Raw genomic sequence first — 16,516 nt, 5'->3', positions numbered from 1 at the left:
TTAGTGAAAACTGCACTTAAGATAAATTAAGATAAGGTACAAGTCCGGTACCCGTTTCGAACAACAAACCAACTGAAAAATAACCATGATCTTAAGAAGTAAATTTTTTAATTATCTTAAAATACATGGTAAAAAAACTACAGTGCAAACCCTATACAATCTTCCACACTCACCACATTTTCTTTTTTAATCTGTTTCAGTGCACTTTGTGTAAAACAAGAGGTGTAACTTTTCTGCTACGTCGGCGTCGTGCATTTAATGCTCGGCCTACTTTAACTGACTTCAAAAAGGAGGAGGGGTTTTTATTTCACATCTATCGTCATCTCAGTATCAAATCCGGTCGAAGTAGTGCGGCAAATCACGTAAACGTATCACGTAATAAAAAACAGTATCAAAAAAAATCTAATTTACTTTTTAAACACGGTTTTCTTGCCTGTGTAAAATGATATCATGGAAAAGGATGGTTCAAAAACCTTTTTTACCCAACCGCGACGAAGTAAAAAGAACAGTAAATATATAATTCAAAAATCTTATCAATAATACTTAACTAAAATTTCATTATGAACCAATTAGTGAATAACACATAAGACGGATTATACATTGTTGATAAATCGTTGCTAATCAGCAGATACAAATGATACAATGTATTTACGTGATATCATATCTTGTTGTCAATCCTGATTTCAGTTTATTTTTAATCTTTTTACTGTTATGTAGTGTTTGAATATTATTTATCTTTTAAAAATAAAATAGTAATAAAAATGCCACCGAAAGATAAAGGAAGGAAAGGCAAAGATAGTCTAAATACAAGCAAAGCAAAAGATGAAAAAGAAACGAAGAAATGTAGGTCCTGTTGTAAGGTAAGTTACTAGCATAGAATAAGGAATAACTATGTATAGAACGGCAATTCTCCGCTCCCCGCCAGCGTCTGAACTAAGTTTACCTCACCCCCCTCGAACATAGTTTACTCTTTGAAACCATGGGCCTGTTTAATAAAACTTACAATTGTAAATTACAATGACAATTTGATGTACATTGCGTAGTGAGTGATCACTAATATTTTGCAGTTTCGTATTAGCTACGTAATGAACACCAAATTGTCGTGTAATTTACAATTGTAAGTTTTATGAAACAGGCACCATGTCACATTGACTTTTTTGACAAATTAAACCGTATGTCTCATTAAATGTCAAATATGATACGACAGGGTTCTAAAGTAGGTACATAATATTGCTCATGACTGTACTGATATTAGAATATTAAACAAAAAATTGTGATTGATTGGAACTTTTGCGTGAACAAGAAAAAAAAAGAACGGTTCATTGAATAACTATGCGTCTTTTTCCACACAATATTTTGTGTTGATTTTTTTCAGATACTTCTAGTACTATCGTCTCTAGCAGTAGCATTGATAGCTATAGCATCATATCAACTATATGTCAAGTTTACTATTATACCAGATATGCCAGATTTGGACCTAAATATATGGTGGGGTCCAAACACTACTGAGAGACAAGATACATCTATTAGACGCTTTAGAATTGTATTTAGCGATGCTGTAAGTAATTCTTTTCGTATCTATAAATGTTTTTTTTTTATAAATAGCGCATTACTATTCAGCCGTCAACCCACCCCAGGTAACCCTCACACCAGGGTTGATGATGTTGGTATTCCAAGAGAAGAGAAGCGCATTAGCATCCTACTGTTGGGCAAAAGCAGCCTCTCAACAATTTGGAGGGGGGAATATGGAGCTATGCAGCATACTTCACCACGCTGCTTCACTAGAGGAGGTGTTTGGACTGGTAATCTGGAAGTTAAGAAAGCTCGGAATCATCTTACTTTTTCGGACAATCAGGTGATTCTGCCTGTAATGTCTTAGCCAAACAAAGTTATTTCGATAATATCGCCATTGACAATTGAACTTGGACCTCCAGATTATCAGCCCACCGCTTTCACCACTAGACCACAAAGCCTGTTGTAACTGAATGATTATTGAACTAATCCGTTGTGCGTACCATTAATACGCTCATATTGATGATTGTGACCGTACCTATTGATAAAGTAAAAATGTTCAACCGAAAAAGCCTAAGTTTCCATCAGTTTAGCCAGACACTCAAGACAGAACGTTATTTATAGGTATATAAATCAAGATTTACCAGACAGTAAACTTAAATGTTAAATGAGTCTGTCTGTCAACCTAAAGATCCCAAGGGTCAATATCCAGTATTGCAAATGTCAATGTGAACATGAATATTTGATTTAGGTCTGCAAGTGTTTGACTTGGGTGACCTGGGAATAACCAATATAGGGAATCCTGATATAAGATTTGAAGAAGAATAATCTGTCATCATCATCATTTCCCTAGAATTTCCACCCCCTATTGTCGCCTATTGTACTCATTTTATTTCTCTTTTGTTTTGTATTTTGTTTTTTCCTGTTTGTGCAATAAAGTATTTGTTATGTTATGTTGCACGGGGTCCGCTTACTTAACCTGAAGATTTGGCGGGTCCGATTTTATACAGAAGCGACTGCCTGTCTGACCTTCCAACCCGCGAAGGAAATACCAACCCAATACAGGTTAGGTCATAGACCTCCGAAAGGCATTTCTCGCGAATGTGGGTTTCCTCACGATGTTTTCCTTCACCGCTGAGCACGTAATAATCATAGGGTAATCTGTAATATACCTACTTAAAATCAGCACACTTAACCCTTTTGTCCTGCCACTTGTACGTAAGAGAACTTGATGAGCGTTTTTTGTTTATATTCGCTCCCAGTTCAGCATAGGCGAGAGTTTTAGTGAATTTTGGGCAATTCAACTTCAGAAAGTGGACTCTTAGCCAATTCTTTCCTCGTTTTCAGATGCAAGAAGAACTCCGAAAGAAATTCGAAGTCTACCGCGCAATAACCAGTAGGAAGAAGAGTATAACAGAAGACTGGACTTACGGCACAAATTCAGATGCGCTTGCGCAAGTGTTTGCTCATTGGCAGTTTAAATACACCATGAGTGAGAGAGAGAAGTTTTTAAACCAATTCGACCATTTCAAAACTAACATTCAAGGGCTGGATATTCATTTTGTTCACGTCAAGCCTAAAGTTGATGAGAATGTTAAGGTATGTTTCAGAATGTTGGCATTATTTTTATATTTAGATGATTTTAACAAACGTTATAATTTAAATGATTCTGAATTTAATAGCTGTCATTTTGATTGATATTAAAATTAATCAGATATGTAAGTATTATTGCGCCGTTAAGGGCCGCACTGTATCCTTGAATAATACATATTTATTTCTTTCTTTTAAATTATTTTCAGGTTGTACCACTTCTTCTTCTTCACGGTTGGCCGGGGTCGGTCCGGGAGTTTTATGACGTCATTCCTCTGCTGACTACTCCTCGACCTGGATACGACTTTGTATTTGAAGTCATCGCTCCAAGTCTACCTGGATTTCTATATTCACAGGTCAGAACATTTATAAATAACTAGTTATTATTCTTGCGAAACCATACTATTAAAACTATAGAAGTTTTCCCACAAAATTTGTCACCCCTTTTTAACCTCTTAGGCGTTGAATATTTCAAAATCCCGTCTTAGTGAGCACCTATGTCTTTAAAGGAATCCTCGTGCAAAATTTGACCTACCTACTCCTAGTAGGTTCTGACATTTTGTGATGAGTGAGTCACTCAGACAGTGATCGTCGCTCTAAAAATAAATGATACTCATAATAAGTACAAGAAGTAGGTATTACTAGCTTTTGCCCGCGACTTCGTCCGCATGGCGTGTTATAAAAGAGAGATCTTTGTGTGTGTGGGACTGCATATCGAATTTCAAGCATCTAACTTATGCAGTTTAGATTTCTTCATACAATTTTTTTCCCGCTAAGTCCCATTTTGCAAAATACAGCCATAACTAAACTTTATATTTACTAAGGTATGCATGCATGCTAGATTGAAAACATCTATCTTACGCGGTTTCGATTTTTTCATACAAAAGGATTTTCCCGTTAATTCCCGTTCCTATGGGAATTCCGGGAATTCCTTTCTTACTGCACCTTTACGGTACCTAAGCTACGTCCCTTCCAAATTTCAAGTGTCTACGTTTAGCCGTTTAGGCTGTGCGTTGATATGTCAGTCAGTCAGTTTCTCCTTTTATATATTTAGAAGATATTGATTCAAACAAAGCCAAAGAAATACAACGCGTATATTTTCTGGCATTCTTTACAAAATGTATTTTTACTCCGAGTCTTCTGTAACCAAATCTGAGTGGCATGGATCAAATGATTAATCGGAGTAAGCTTAGGGATTCTTTACAATTCTAATTATACCTGCTACAACTCAGGCGGTTCTGTGGGATTATTTGAATTCCCAGAATATCTTAAACGATTCCATTACACCTGATTTATTAAAATTGCAAGTTTGTAATATGAGCTGTAGGAATCAAACATCAATGATGAATGGTTACTGTTTCATTTTTACTCAGTTTCGATCGATGTACCACATTTACTGCAAATAAATGATTTGATTTTGATTTGATTTGATCGAATTTGTTTTTTATTCACCATGTGACGATCGCATTTTTTTTTGAAGAATCAAGCGTACTTTAGGCGTATATAGAATTTGTCGTAAGTACCATGAAGATGTTGCCCACAATGCTGGATGTGCTAAACGGGTGTAAAAATCTGGACCTGTTCAATCTTCAGGTTAGGTAAGCAAACCCTCTGAAGAACTAAACAACTAGGGAGATGATAATGGAAACGCTTCTGGCTCAAATACCAACTGCATGTTAATTTAACAAAATAGTAACCGGGGTCCACCATCACTTCATCATTTATCATCTCTCTAACGTTATTCCGTTTTCCACAAGGTCGGCTTACCCCTATCCTGAAGATTTGACAGGTCAAGTTGCGGCGACTGTCTGTCTGACCTTCTAACCTGAAGGGAAGACCAGCCTAATACAAGTTAAGTCAGATACCTCCGAAACGCATTTCTCGGCAATATGGGTTCATCATTCTTTCATCATTATGTACTCCATAACTTTAATAAACACGTCTTGCAAACTTTTCAGGCACCAACGAAACCAGGCCTATCTAATTTCCAAATAGCCATTATTATGAGAAATCTGATGCACCGAATTGGTTTCACCAAGTATTACATCCAAGGCGGAGATTATGGCCATGCAATAGGAACCGATATGTCTACCATCTTTCCACAAGAAGTTCTGGGTTTCCATACTAATATGCCGATACATTTTTCTAAACTGCCAACGTTGGTTTGGATGCTCGGAAGCATTTGGCCGTCAATAGTCGCTAATGGTCTTGAAGACAGGATGTATCCCCTGAAGGATAAGATTGAGAATGCTTTGGAGGAGTTCGGGTATTTACATTTGCAGATGACTAAGCCTGATACCATTGGTAAGTTCAATTTCATACTTGTTATTTGTTTTTACCCGTGATAATACAATTCGGAAAACTCATGACTTACTTTGTTAAATCACCCAGTTCGATTTTGAATGCATGTTTGGATCATAGATATTTATTATTGAAACGTGTGGTTTCCAGGATTTCTGCCTAATTTATGGCAACATGCTCGCCTATTACGTGGGATTTCAACATAGTTGATAACGGCCTCCGTGGTCCAGTGGTTGAGCGTTGGGCTCACGATTCGGAGGTTCCGGGTTCGAATCCCGGTGGGGATATATCACAAAAATCACTTTGTAACCCCTAGTTTAGTTAGGAAATTACAGACTGATCACCTGATTGTCCGAAAGTAAGATGATCCGTGCTTTGGAAGAAACTTTAAGCCGTTGGTTCCGGGTACTATTTACTGATGTAAGTAAGTAATGAGCCATGTCAGGGGCCTTTGGCGGCTCAATCATAACCCTGACACCAGGGTTGTTGAGGTTGGCTGGATAAGAAGAAGATAACACCAACATTCCAAGATCCTTCTTCATTGAATATAAACGATTCTTTTTCTTCTTCTATTATGTGGGTTGTGAACTTGTAAGGTGGATTACCACCCTCAACCCTGGTGTCAGGGTTATTAATGTAACGACTACAACTAACATTTTACGCTTTCATATTCGTATGAAAAATTGTAATTCGTTTTATTGAAATCCCTACGTTTATTTGTGGGGATGCCTGTGCCTAGCAGTGGGATCTACATTAGTTGTTTATGTTTATGTATATTCATATATCTTTACAATTTGTTTACAGGTATCGCTTTAACAGATTCACCCATGGGTTTACTGTCCTACATCATTGACAGATTCATAGTCTTCACTGACCACACCAACAAACACCTCCCAGATGGTGGCTTGTCCAAAATCGACCTCACCAACTTTCTGGACAACGTCATGTTGTACTGGGTCACGTCATCCATCACCACTAGCATGAGGATTTATAAGGAAAGCGGGAAGAGTGTGGAAGAATTGATTTTGGCAGAGTAAGTTTGCTATCTTTCGACAATTTCGGTTGAGTAGTAGTCAGTAGTATATTTACGCTAATGATTCATTTTTTGAATGAGATGTAGTTCAAAATTATTTTGGTAGAATGACATACCGACAAGAGCGTACCTCTTAAATTCGTTAGTGATGTGATGTCCCTAGTTAGACATAACTTTCACCACACTGTTTCTTTTTTTAAGAATTAAGAGGATTAAAAAGGCTATATTGAAGTAACTAATCTAAAACAGCAATAATTTTATTATTATAAATGCTTTACGCACTTATTTTTATATTATTATAATAATAATATGCAAATGACAAATTGATATAATATCATTTTTTCGATGAATTGCTTCAATTGCTGACTTCTTTGTGACACAATAAGTGGGTTACAGTGCAGTTCCGAAGCACGAATCATCTTACTTTACAAAGTGATTTTTGTGATATGTTCTCACGGGGATTCTGGTCCTGATCATTTCCTGGTCCTGGTCCTGATCCTGTTGATCCTGGGACCTCCGAATCGTGTGACCAACGCTTAATCTGTGGACCAAGGAGGCCGTACAAATCAGCAATGAATAGGTTCTTATATCTCTCCTTCTTCTTCCAGTATACCAACCAAGGTACCAACGTGGGGTCTCCGCGTCAAGTATGAGCTGCTGCAGCAGCCGGACTACATGCTGCGATGGAAGTTCACCAACTTGCTGGGGTCAACGACCCTGGACCACGGCGGCCATTTTGCCGCATTCGAATTGCCCACCGAGTTTGCGCAAGATGTATTTCTAGCCGTGAAGAATTTCATAGATTTTATGAAGAAATAAAGTGTATCTATTGAGTTAATATTGTTTTTGTGATTTGTATACGACATCTTATTAATCCATTATGCAATAATCTAAAGACTATAAATGTAAATACTATAAAAACCAATGAATAAGGATACGCCATTTATTTACCACAAACAAACCTGTTTAAAATTAAACCACTCAACGCTTGTCAACTAAAAAAAGTTAAACAGAAATTCGCGTTTCAAATAATCCGATTTGGGGGCAAAACAAATCGTAAAGCGTCTCGATTCTGTAATCGGCTGCAATCGAGTCAGCTTCGCTAAATCGAGTTTCAGCGTGGCCGTCCGCAACTTTTCCTGCGCCTGTGTTTTTATTTTTTTATTGCAAACTTTGCCGTCGTTCGTTTTTTGAAAAATGTAGTTTACGAGGTTTAGCGCTGCGCGGGAAGTGCAGGTAGACTATAGATATAGTTTTATATTTGTTTTGTAGAGTTCGCTTCGTTTTAGTTTATGATTCACAAATAAGAAAATTATGGTCACACTAATTGTGCGATATAAATATACTGTTGTGTTTCGAAGTATGGTCGCAGTAAATCACATCAGAACTTAAGAGACTTTAAGAGACTTTTTGTAATTATTTCTTTTTATTTTGGTGCAATAAAGTGTATTTGTATTGTATTGTATCAGAATAAGATTTCAAAGCGTCGCTTTATACTGAAATTCACGCAAACGCCTTTTAAAAAAGTCACATTCGAATGTGTCTCTTTTGTCCAAAAAAGAAACAGATGGCGCTGTACAGAGTTGCCTTCGTGTAACGTTCTAATTTCATTATAACATACATATTTGGGGCCTTTGGCGGGTTAATAATAACCTTGAGACCAGGGTTGATGAGTTCGGTAATCCATCTCACAACCCTTTTTTATCAGTTTTAGTCACAGCAAATTTTGATAAAAGCCCTCTTCTTCTTCTCTCGTGTGGGTTGTGAGGCGGATTACCAACCTCACCAACCCTGGTGTCAGGGTTACTATTGATCCGCCAAAGGCCTCTGACATGGCTCTTGTAACGACTACTTACTTACATCAGTAAGTAGTAACCGGGACCAACGGCTTAACGTGTCTTCCGAAGCACGGATCATCTTATTTTCGGACAACCTGGTGATCAGCCTGTATTGTCCTAACCAAATTAGGGCGATGTTAAAAGCCCTTAAATTAAAGAAGAAAAAGCCCCACACGATGGGAAAAAAAGTATAAATAGTGCTGGGAATGGGGGAAAAATTAAAAAGAATCCTAGTACGTCACTAGCAGACAAGCTTCGGAGAATCGAGTTAACCGTAGCCGCACCGTAAGCACTTTGTAACCGACTTTAAAAAAGGATAGCTGTCTCAATTTTAAGGGCCTTGCTCACAGCTCTATTCGACATTGCATTGATCTGCGATATTACGGAAAGCTTGCCAGTATTGGCTTGGACTAAATGTACCAAAGCGTTCGATATTTAAACATCAGGGAAAATAATAAGCTCACCATTATCTCCCTAGCATTATCCCGTTTTTCACAAGGTTCGCTAACCTAACCTGAAGATTTGAAAGGTCCGGTTTTTACAGAAGCGACTGCCTGACTGACCTTCCAACCTGTGAAGAGAAAACCAGCCCAATACATGTTAGGTCACATACCTCCGAAAATGCATTTCTCGGGAATGTGGGTTTCCTCACGATGTTTTGCTACACCACTGACCACCATTTATGATCCAAACATGAATTCGAAAACAAATTCGACAATCATTGATTTAGACCTGCGCTGGATTCGAACCTGTGACCTCAAAGTGAGAGGCAAGCGTTCTACCAACTGGCTACCACGGCTCCCCAACTGGGCTACGACGGCTCCTTGACGTGTGGGGGAAAATAATAAGGTATGAGGTCTAAACTAATCTAAGTTAGCAATTTGGCGGCTCAATAATAAGCCTGACACAAGGGTTGAAGAGGTTGGTAATCCACCTTATAACCCACACGATGGAAGATAGAAAGGCAAGAATAATTTATCTTGAATAAAACGTCATCAAGACTAAGAACAGGCATTAAAAACTCAAGTATTCAAACATCGTATTCAAATCACTGTATCCGTCGGCAAAGATACTTACTAAGTATTCAAACTTGTGTATTCGTCGGTAATTACGGCAGCAACCTCATTATAACCGTCTCATTACAATACAGAACTCTGATTTACAATTCCAGAGGCTCGTAGGCTCATCTGACTTACAAAGTTTGTGGCAGACTTTAAGGGCGGACGGATAGTCGTTTTGTACAAAAATGTTTGTTATTGCGAAGTTTTAAAGTTGAATAATTATTATTAACTTAAAATATACTAACAGCCTCCGTAGTCTAGTCATTAGAGCGTTGGGCTCATGATCTGGAGGTCAGAGTTCGATTTCCGATGGGGATACTGTTCAAAATCACTTTGTGAGACTGTACTTTTGGCTAGGACATAGCTGAATCATCTGACTGTCTGAAACAGTGAGATGATTCCGTGCTTCGGAAGGCACGTTACGGCATTGGTTGTGGGTTACTAGCTCAAATGTCAGTGCACACTGGAGGCAGCAGTGTGGTGGAGTACATTTCCAATGGGATTTACTACTTTGTCGGACAAATGGGGAGCGCTGAGGACTCTCACCCGCGACAAAATTGATAAGCCTTAGATAAAGGGTGCCCGGTTGAATGCGCACTAACTAGAGGACTATATCCCGAATATTATTTCTAGTTTACTATGTGTAAAGTGCTTGAATATTTAAAACTGACTATATCGGAAATAAATAATAATTGAGATAGTTAAAGGTACGTAGCAAAGTACTCACACGTCACCGAGCTTTTTGTTAGACTTAGGAATTATAATAATCGTATTTAACATCAAGCTGTATCTACTGTAAAATCTCGTTTGTACATAAAAAAATGGTTTCCAATTTATTTCAAAATTCAATCAGACCTCGACGACGACAGCACCGCTTTGGCTATAAAACATTTAAATACTTCCGAGAAATACGACTTACGCGATTTCCTGAAATTCTGTAATACAAAGTACTTATAAAAGGATACAATTTTCTGATATAACGTACTTTGTTATTGAAGGCTTAGATATAACGTGCCCAAATCATCTTCCGAATACATCTCGCTTAGGGACGGTATCGAAAGTATCGGCGCCCGAAGGACATAATAATATGATCCTGACGACCCGATTACTCTAGCCATAGAGGAGAAATCAGCTAGTGACAACAAATCCTTGATTGATTTTATTTATTTATTCATTTGTTTATTATTATTTACTTATGGAACTCCGACACAGTACATTTCTTAAATGATATTTTAAAAAAAATCCGGGTACAATTTCGAAATGCACGGCAATTATAGGAGTTCACATCAGAGGGTTTTTATTCTTCCTTGCATCTTTTTCTTCTTCATTGAGCAGATCCGTTCCGATCCTCAACCACATTCATTCTTAAGTAGCCCTACACAGATAGCTTAGAACAGAAATAATACCATAATCCGCCTCGCCTCAAGTTTCGTCTTCGTCATAATTCCATCATAATACTCCTCTCGTTTACGTTCACCATGGTTTTCATATAATGGGGTACAAAACTACCTATTTCTTCCACCAGGTGTCGCTACTGTTGAGTGTTCTTACATTTTCAAAGTTTCCCATACTATTTAAGTAAACAAACATTTTGTTTTGGTAATATTTTCACACTATAACCCTTTGCGCAGCGTTTAACTGCAAAATGATAGTTTTATATTTATTCCCTAAAGATCGGATAGAAGAAAACGGAATGGAATTGTGGGCCAAAATCACCGAGATGCCATGATCTCGTCTTTGGCGCCGGTCGCCATACAATTCATAATTGAAATGTGTGACAGATAACTCACTTGGCGACGCTTTGACAACATGGAAACGCTTTGGAAACTTAGCAAAGCTTCGCAAAGTTGGCAAAGCGTCTCTGCAACGTAGACATTTTAATAGGGAATGGAATTCTTTGCCGTCTTCTGTATTTTCGAATGCATATAGCCCGGATGCTTTCAAGGCCAGAGTGAACAGGTACCTTCTGGGCTTCTGAGCTGCATCTTAGGCGTCGTCAATGCCTTCGGGCAAGTCTGGGGCCAAGAGCAAGAACCTATCAAAGGTAAAAAAATATATAAATTGTTCGGCGACGTCGTAACTATTTCGGTAAGTTACGGCCGTAAAAGCGATAAAAATGTTCATTTCAGGTCTGGCTAAAAGTCATTTTTTGTGGACTTGTGGCTTCATACAAACTAAAATGAGTAGCGTCTGTTTGTCTATCTCTTTTCATCCAATAATCTTTCTGACGATTTCTTGTTAGTATTATATAATGTGTGGTTACCCTATCTCTCTCGCCGAGGCGGTCGCCGAAAAATGAATAAGAATTAATTCAACAAAATTAAAATGGTTCAGGCGACTGTGTTTTTACGGATTATGCTTTAAGTCTACAATAAGAAATTTTATTTTTGTCTTTCTTTTCTTCAGGGGATTGTTTGAAACTGCTACCTAGTATGCTATGATGAAGCTTTTTATTTCTAGCAAAACGGGAAATCGCTTTTGTGACTCTTAGTACATATATATTTTTTACCAAATCGCAATGAAGTATAGTATACTAGAGTATACTCCATGCAACATTTCATTGTTGGAGAGAATATAACAACATTATCATCATTTCCATCATCATCATGATTATTATGTAAATTATGATAAATGTTTCATTTTTTTACCACTGGTTGCCTGGAAGAAATTTTTGCTTAGCAATAAGGCCGCCAGATTGTACTGTAACTTTCGTGTATGTTTTGTGTAAAACTTGTTTTGTGTGTTGTGTGCAAAAAAGTGTATTACGATGCTGGAGCATAAGACGTAGACTACACTGTAAACCCTCTCGAACAAGGAGCTTCGTATAATTGAGATAGAACTTCCCTTACAGGTAAGTTCGTTTAATCTCATAATTTTGTATTTGTATTATGTCTCATCAATTAATAATAACGTAAGCTTACGTCTAATCCCAATTGAGTAGTCAGAGGTATTTCCATCGCACGATGAACTAAGTACCCACACCTCACCGAGCTTTCTGCTGGACCAACGCCATAGTCTATAATGGTCGAGTCAACTGTGTCAGTGAAAATTGCACTTAATATAAATTAATATCTCATTGGTGCAAGTCAGGTGCCGAAGGTCGAACCAGCGCTACCGGTTTGAGAAAAAACCGGTGAATTCCACCATCGCCATATCATAGATGAGCATATAACAAAGGGAAGTATTTAACCGTACCTCAAATTATTCCCATCTTCACAATATTATATTTCTGTTCCACCTAAAATACTAATTGTGCACTAAAATATGTTAACGAAAATAGTTCGTAACACGCACCTATTTATTAACTGCTGCATACTTGTAAAAATGAAATGTAGTCTTTAATATTAAAGAAAATATAAAAAGGGAATATTTTAGCTTCAAATCAAACAATGTACTTCTAAGTATACTCTAATCGGACACCAATTAAATATTAATGTACTTTTATTTATTACACTTAAGCACTATAACGACTATAACTTTTAACGACCTCTGTGGTCCAGTGGTTGAGTGTTGGGCTCACGATCCGGAGGTCCCGGGTTCGTTTCCCGGTGGGGATATATCACAAAAATTACATTGTGGTCCTTAGTTTGGTTAGAACATTACAGGCTGATCACCTGATTGTCCGAAAGTAAGATGATCCGTGCTTCGGAAGGCACGTTAAGCCGTTGGTCCCGGTTACTACTTACTGATGTAAGTAAGTAGTCGTTACATGAGCCATGTCAGGGGCCTTTGGCGGCTCAATAGTAACCCTGACACCAGGGTTGATGAGGTACTCCACTTCACAACCCACACGATAGAAGATAGAAGAAGCACTATATATAAAATATATAAAATTATAGGACACACATCAGGTATTTAAGAACAGAATTGGAATATTTGGTGCAAGATTAGTATTTTTAGTGCAAGAATAATATGTTTGTTGTAAGATTCGAATATTTCCTTCGAGGTATTAATAATAAAGTGTTAAATTTTGGTGCTAGTTTTGAACTTGTTGGTGCTACATAATTTGTTGGCAGAGTTTTTTATTTGTAGCAAAATAGTTTTATGGGTGTACGGTTAAGGCCAGGGAGCATCACACATTTTAGAGGGACGTGTCTAGATGTAACCAAAGATTTTTGGTGAACGGGAAATTATTTTCCTATAACAAATATCTACGGACTCCCGGACACGGGCGCCGAAATCCGTTCTTATCCGAGTTTTTCAAGATCCGCTCTCTCAATGTATTCATCAGAGTTTGTTCCGGACCCGGACAGATGTTCCGGCTTATCCGGGTTCTGAGACTAATTTCACTGGCAAATGAGGTGCTCAAATAATGTCTCTCTTAAGATGTCTTTGGGAAACGGTTTTTACTTTGATATCGGGTGTTTGGGTACCTGCTGTCACTTGTCTATTGAGTTAATATCTTTGTTTTTGAGGGTAGGATTAAGATTGGGATTTGAATCCAGTTGTTACGATCTTCATAGTATAGGATATATAAACGGTTAAAAATAACACTAGTTTTACAGATGTGCTTGTATACTTATATTTTCTCTTTATATACTGGGATATTATTTATTTTACATTTATTATTTTTTTTACATTTACATTATTAATATTGGAACAAACATAAAGAGACTGGTTATTATTAGTAATATTGGAACAAACATAGACACTGGGTATTAACTAGAATAATTGAATCTACAAATACAAAGTTATATAAATTGTTATAAATATTGAAAATTATTTTAATTTCATTTACTCGTGGTAATACTCGTAACTCACTCTGTAAACGTATCCTCTCGTTTGACATTAGACGTCAGCTGTCAACTCGAGGATTGTCAGTCTGTGGTTAGCGCCAAAACGTACGGTTTTATCATTAATAATGTTAAAATTATATTTCTATTTAATAAAAGTACCTACCTTATACTGGTAACTTATACTAACATAATGTCATTATGTACACGACGAATTATTTCCCTGAGTTGTACGCTAACACGGTCATATCTATGTGGCGGACTTTAAACTTCGCCAAATACGATAGATGGCGCTTATCGATGTTCTGAAACGCGCAAACAAAGTTCTCACAGCGCGATGCTTTTTATACAATTTCCAAAGTAAAAGGGTAGTTACTTCATGGGGTGAGGTGAATCAAGCTCGCTTTGTCTCGGTACGGGGCGGAGATGGGAGCCATCGGTACGGCAATGCAGGACGGAAGGGGCAAGTCACAGGCACCGTAACCTGGAACCTGACAGAGGGCAGCAGATACTGTCAGTACTATTCAGAAGCGGAGGACAGGAGTCCTAGTACGGCTTTGTAATAGACTGCTCTGGGCGCCATCGCACTTGCGTCAGACAGAGTACTGCGGGGCGGAAGGCAAGAGGGAAACCACTGCCCTATTTTTCCCTAAAAAAGTAGCATGGAAAATGCTGCACCGACAAGAGCGTGGGTCTTAAATTGATGATGATGACGGGGCGGAGAGTGCCTTCTCTACGTAGTATTAGCTTTGAATCGAATTCCTAGTTTTATTACCGAATCCCTTAAATACCGAACAAAGTTCTTCGAGACATTTTTTTAAGGTAAAGGTCTTAAAACTCATATTTTATTGAACCGCATTTTATAATCTGTCCCGCTTAAAAGTTACTAAAGAATTCCCAATAAAATTGTAATTGCTTATTAAAATTCACAGGCAAGGTTTAACTATTCAACAAAAAAGTTTCAATGTAGAAAAAATATTTTATATAAAATTTTGTCTTCAAGTAATCTCGGGTATTCAGATTTATCCTGCGATTTAAGCACATATTTTATAAGCGAATTTAATGCGATTTTTTTATTCGTAATCGTGGAACTGCGGTTCTATAATTAAAAATAAATCCTATCCTGTGAATTGATACTGACGACTCTTGTTAATTCATTGAAATAGCCAATCATATGATAGAATTCTATATGTCAAAATAGAAACTGAAATACGTGAACACGCTCCAATTGCACCAGAACTCGGTGACTCCATACAAAAATTTCATTCTCCGTGTGCCGCTTAACAGGTAAGTGCGAACGAGACACAGTCTGCGCTCTTCGTTACTCCTTAGCGGCTCACAGCCATTTAACTCAAAAGTAGGACCCAGAGGGGGTGGGGTCGGCGCCCGATACGAATAGGTGCGGGGTTACCGTTCTAAACGTAGTAATCATCAGCCCATTAACGTCCCCGCTGCTGGGGCACGGGCCTTCCCTATGGATGGATAGGGAGATCGGGCCTTAAACCATCACGCGGGCCCAGTGCGGATTGATGGTTATTAACGACTGCTAATGCAACCGGGACCAACAGCTTAACGGAGGAGCTCGAGATGAAAACTTTTTTTTGTAGTCACCCATCCTATGACCGGCCTTCGCGAAAGTTGCTTAACTTCGACAATCACAGACCGAGTGCGTTTACCGCTGCGCCACCGAGTTCCTCTAAACATAGTATTATTCTTTATTATATTATATACCACAGATTACTTTATAGTTACTAAGGTTTTACCACACCCCTGATATTTAATACAAAATACCTCGTTTTACACAGATTTTACTTTGACGTTATCGTACACGCACATCTGTGTGTGTGACGGCTGATGCCCATACGATTGAAGATTAAAGTAAGACCGAGGGGTGTGAGGTACACCTAGCTTAGCTGCTGGTGGGGAGCGGAGAGTTGCCGTTCTATACGTAGTATTATTCCTTATTCTATGGTTATAGTAAGGCTAACCGCCTACGTAAGCGTTTCTGTTGAGTTCTTCCTTCAAATCCCCCTTAAGTAAGCATTACCGTCATCCGTTCATGAATAATACGTTACTGTAATTTGGTTCGCTTAATGACGAGTCTGCTATTCGCTTAGATAGCTTCGGAAGCGGTTTAATTACTGTTGTTGTTTTGGGTGCTTTGTTTATATACTTTGCACTTCTTCCACTGCTACTTAGCCACTTCTTCTTCTTATCGTGTGGGTTGTGAGGTGGAATATCAACCTCATCAACCCTGGTGTCAGGGTTATTACTGAGCCGCCAAAGGCCCCTGACATACTGATGTAAGTATGTAGTCGTTACCTGACACGTCACGTAACGACTACATACTTACATCAGTAAGTAGTAACCTTGTCGTTACATGAACTTAGTAAGGACCGATCCTATCTGGGACCAATGGTTTAACGTGCCTTCCGAACCGCGGATTAT

At 38.1% G+C, this 16,516-nt stretch overlaps 1 protein-coding gene across 1 annotated transcript; it reads left to right on the top strand.

Moving 5' to 3' along the window:
• Positions 1 to 687: 687 nt before the first annotated feature.
• On the top strand, positions 688 to 7,274 carry LOC126377357 (juvenile hormone epoxide hydrolase-like). Its single transcript, XM_050025078.1, has 7 exons — positions 688 to 860; positions 1,376 to 1,558; positions 2,860 to 3,111; positions 3,312 to 3,458; positions 5,061 to 5,406; positions 6,208 to 6,436; positions 7,045 to 7,274. The coding sequence occupies exons 1-7, from the start codon at positions 762 to 764 to the stop codon at positions 7,253 to 7,255; spliced, it is 1,467 nt and encodes a 488-aa protein (XP_049881035.1). The 5' UTR covers positions 688 to 761; the 3' UTR covers positions 7,256 to 7,274.
• The last annotated feature ends 9,242 nt before the right edge of the window (positions 7,275 to 16,516 follow it).

The sequence above is a fragment of the Pectinophora gossypiella genome, chromosome 23 (assembly GCF_024362695.1).
Source record: "Pectinophora gossypiella chromosome 23, ilPecGoss1.1, whole genome shotgun sequence".
Taxonomy (NCBI): Eukaryota; Metazoa; Arthropoda; class Insecta; order Lepidoptera; family Gelechiidae; genus Pectinophora; species Pectinophora gossypiella.
Note: the sequence above shows the minus strand (reverse complement) of the source record. Positions and strands in the feature narration are given on the sequence as shown.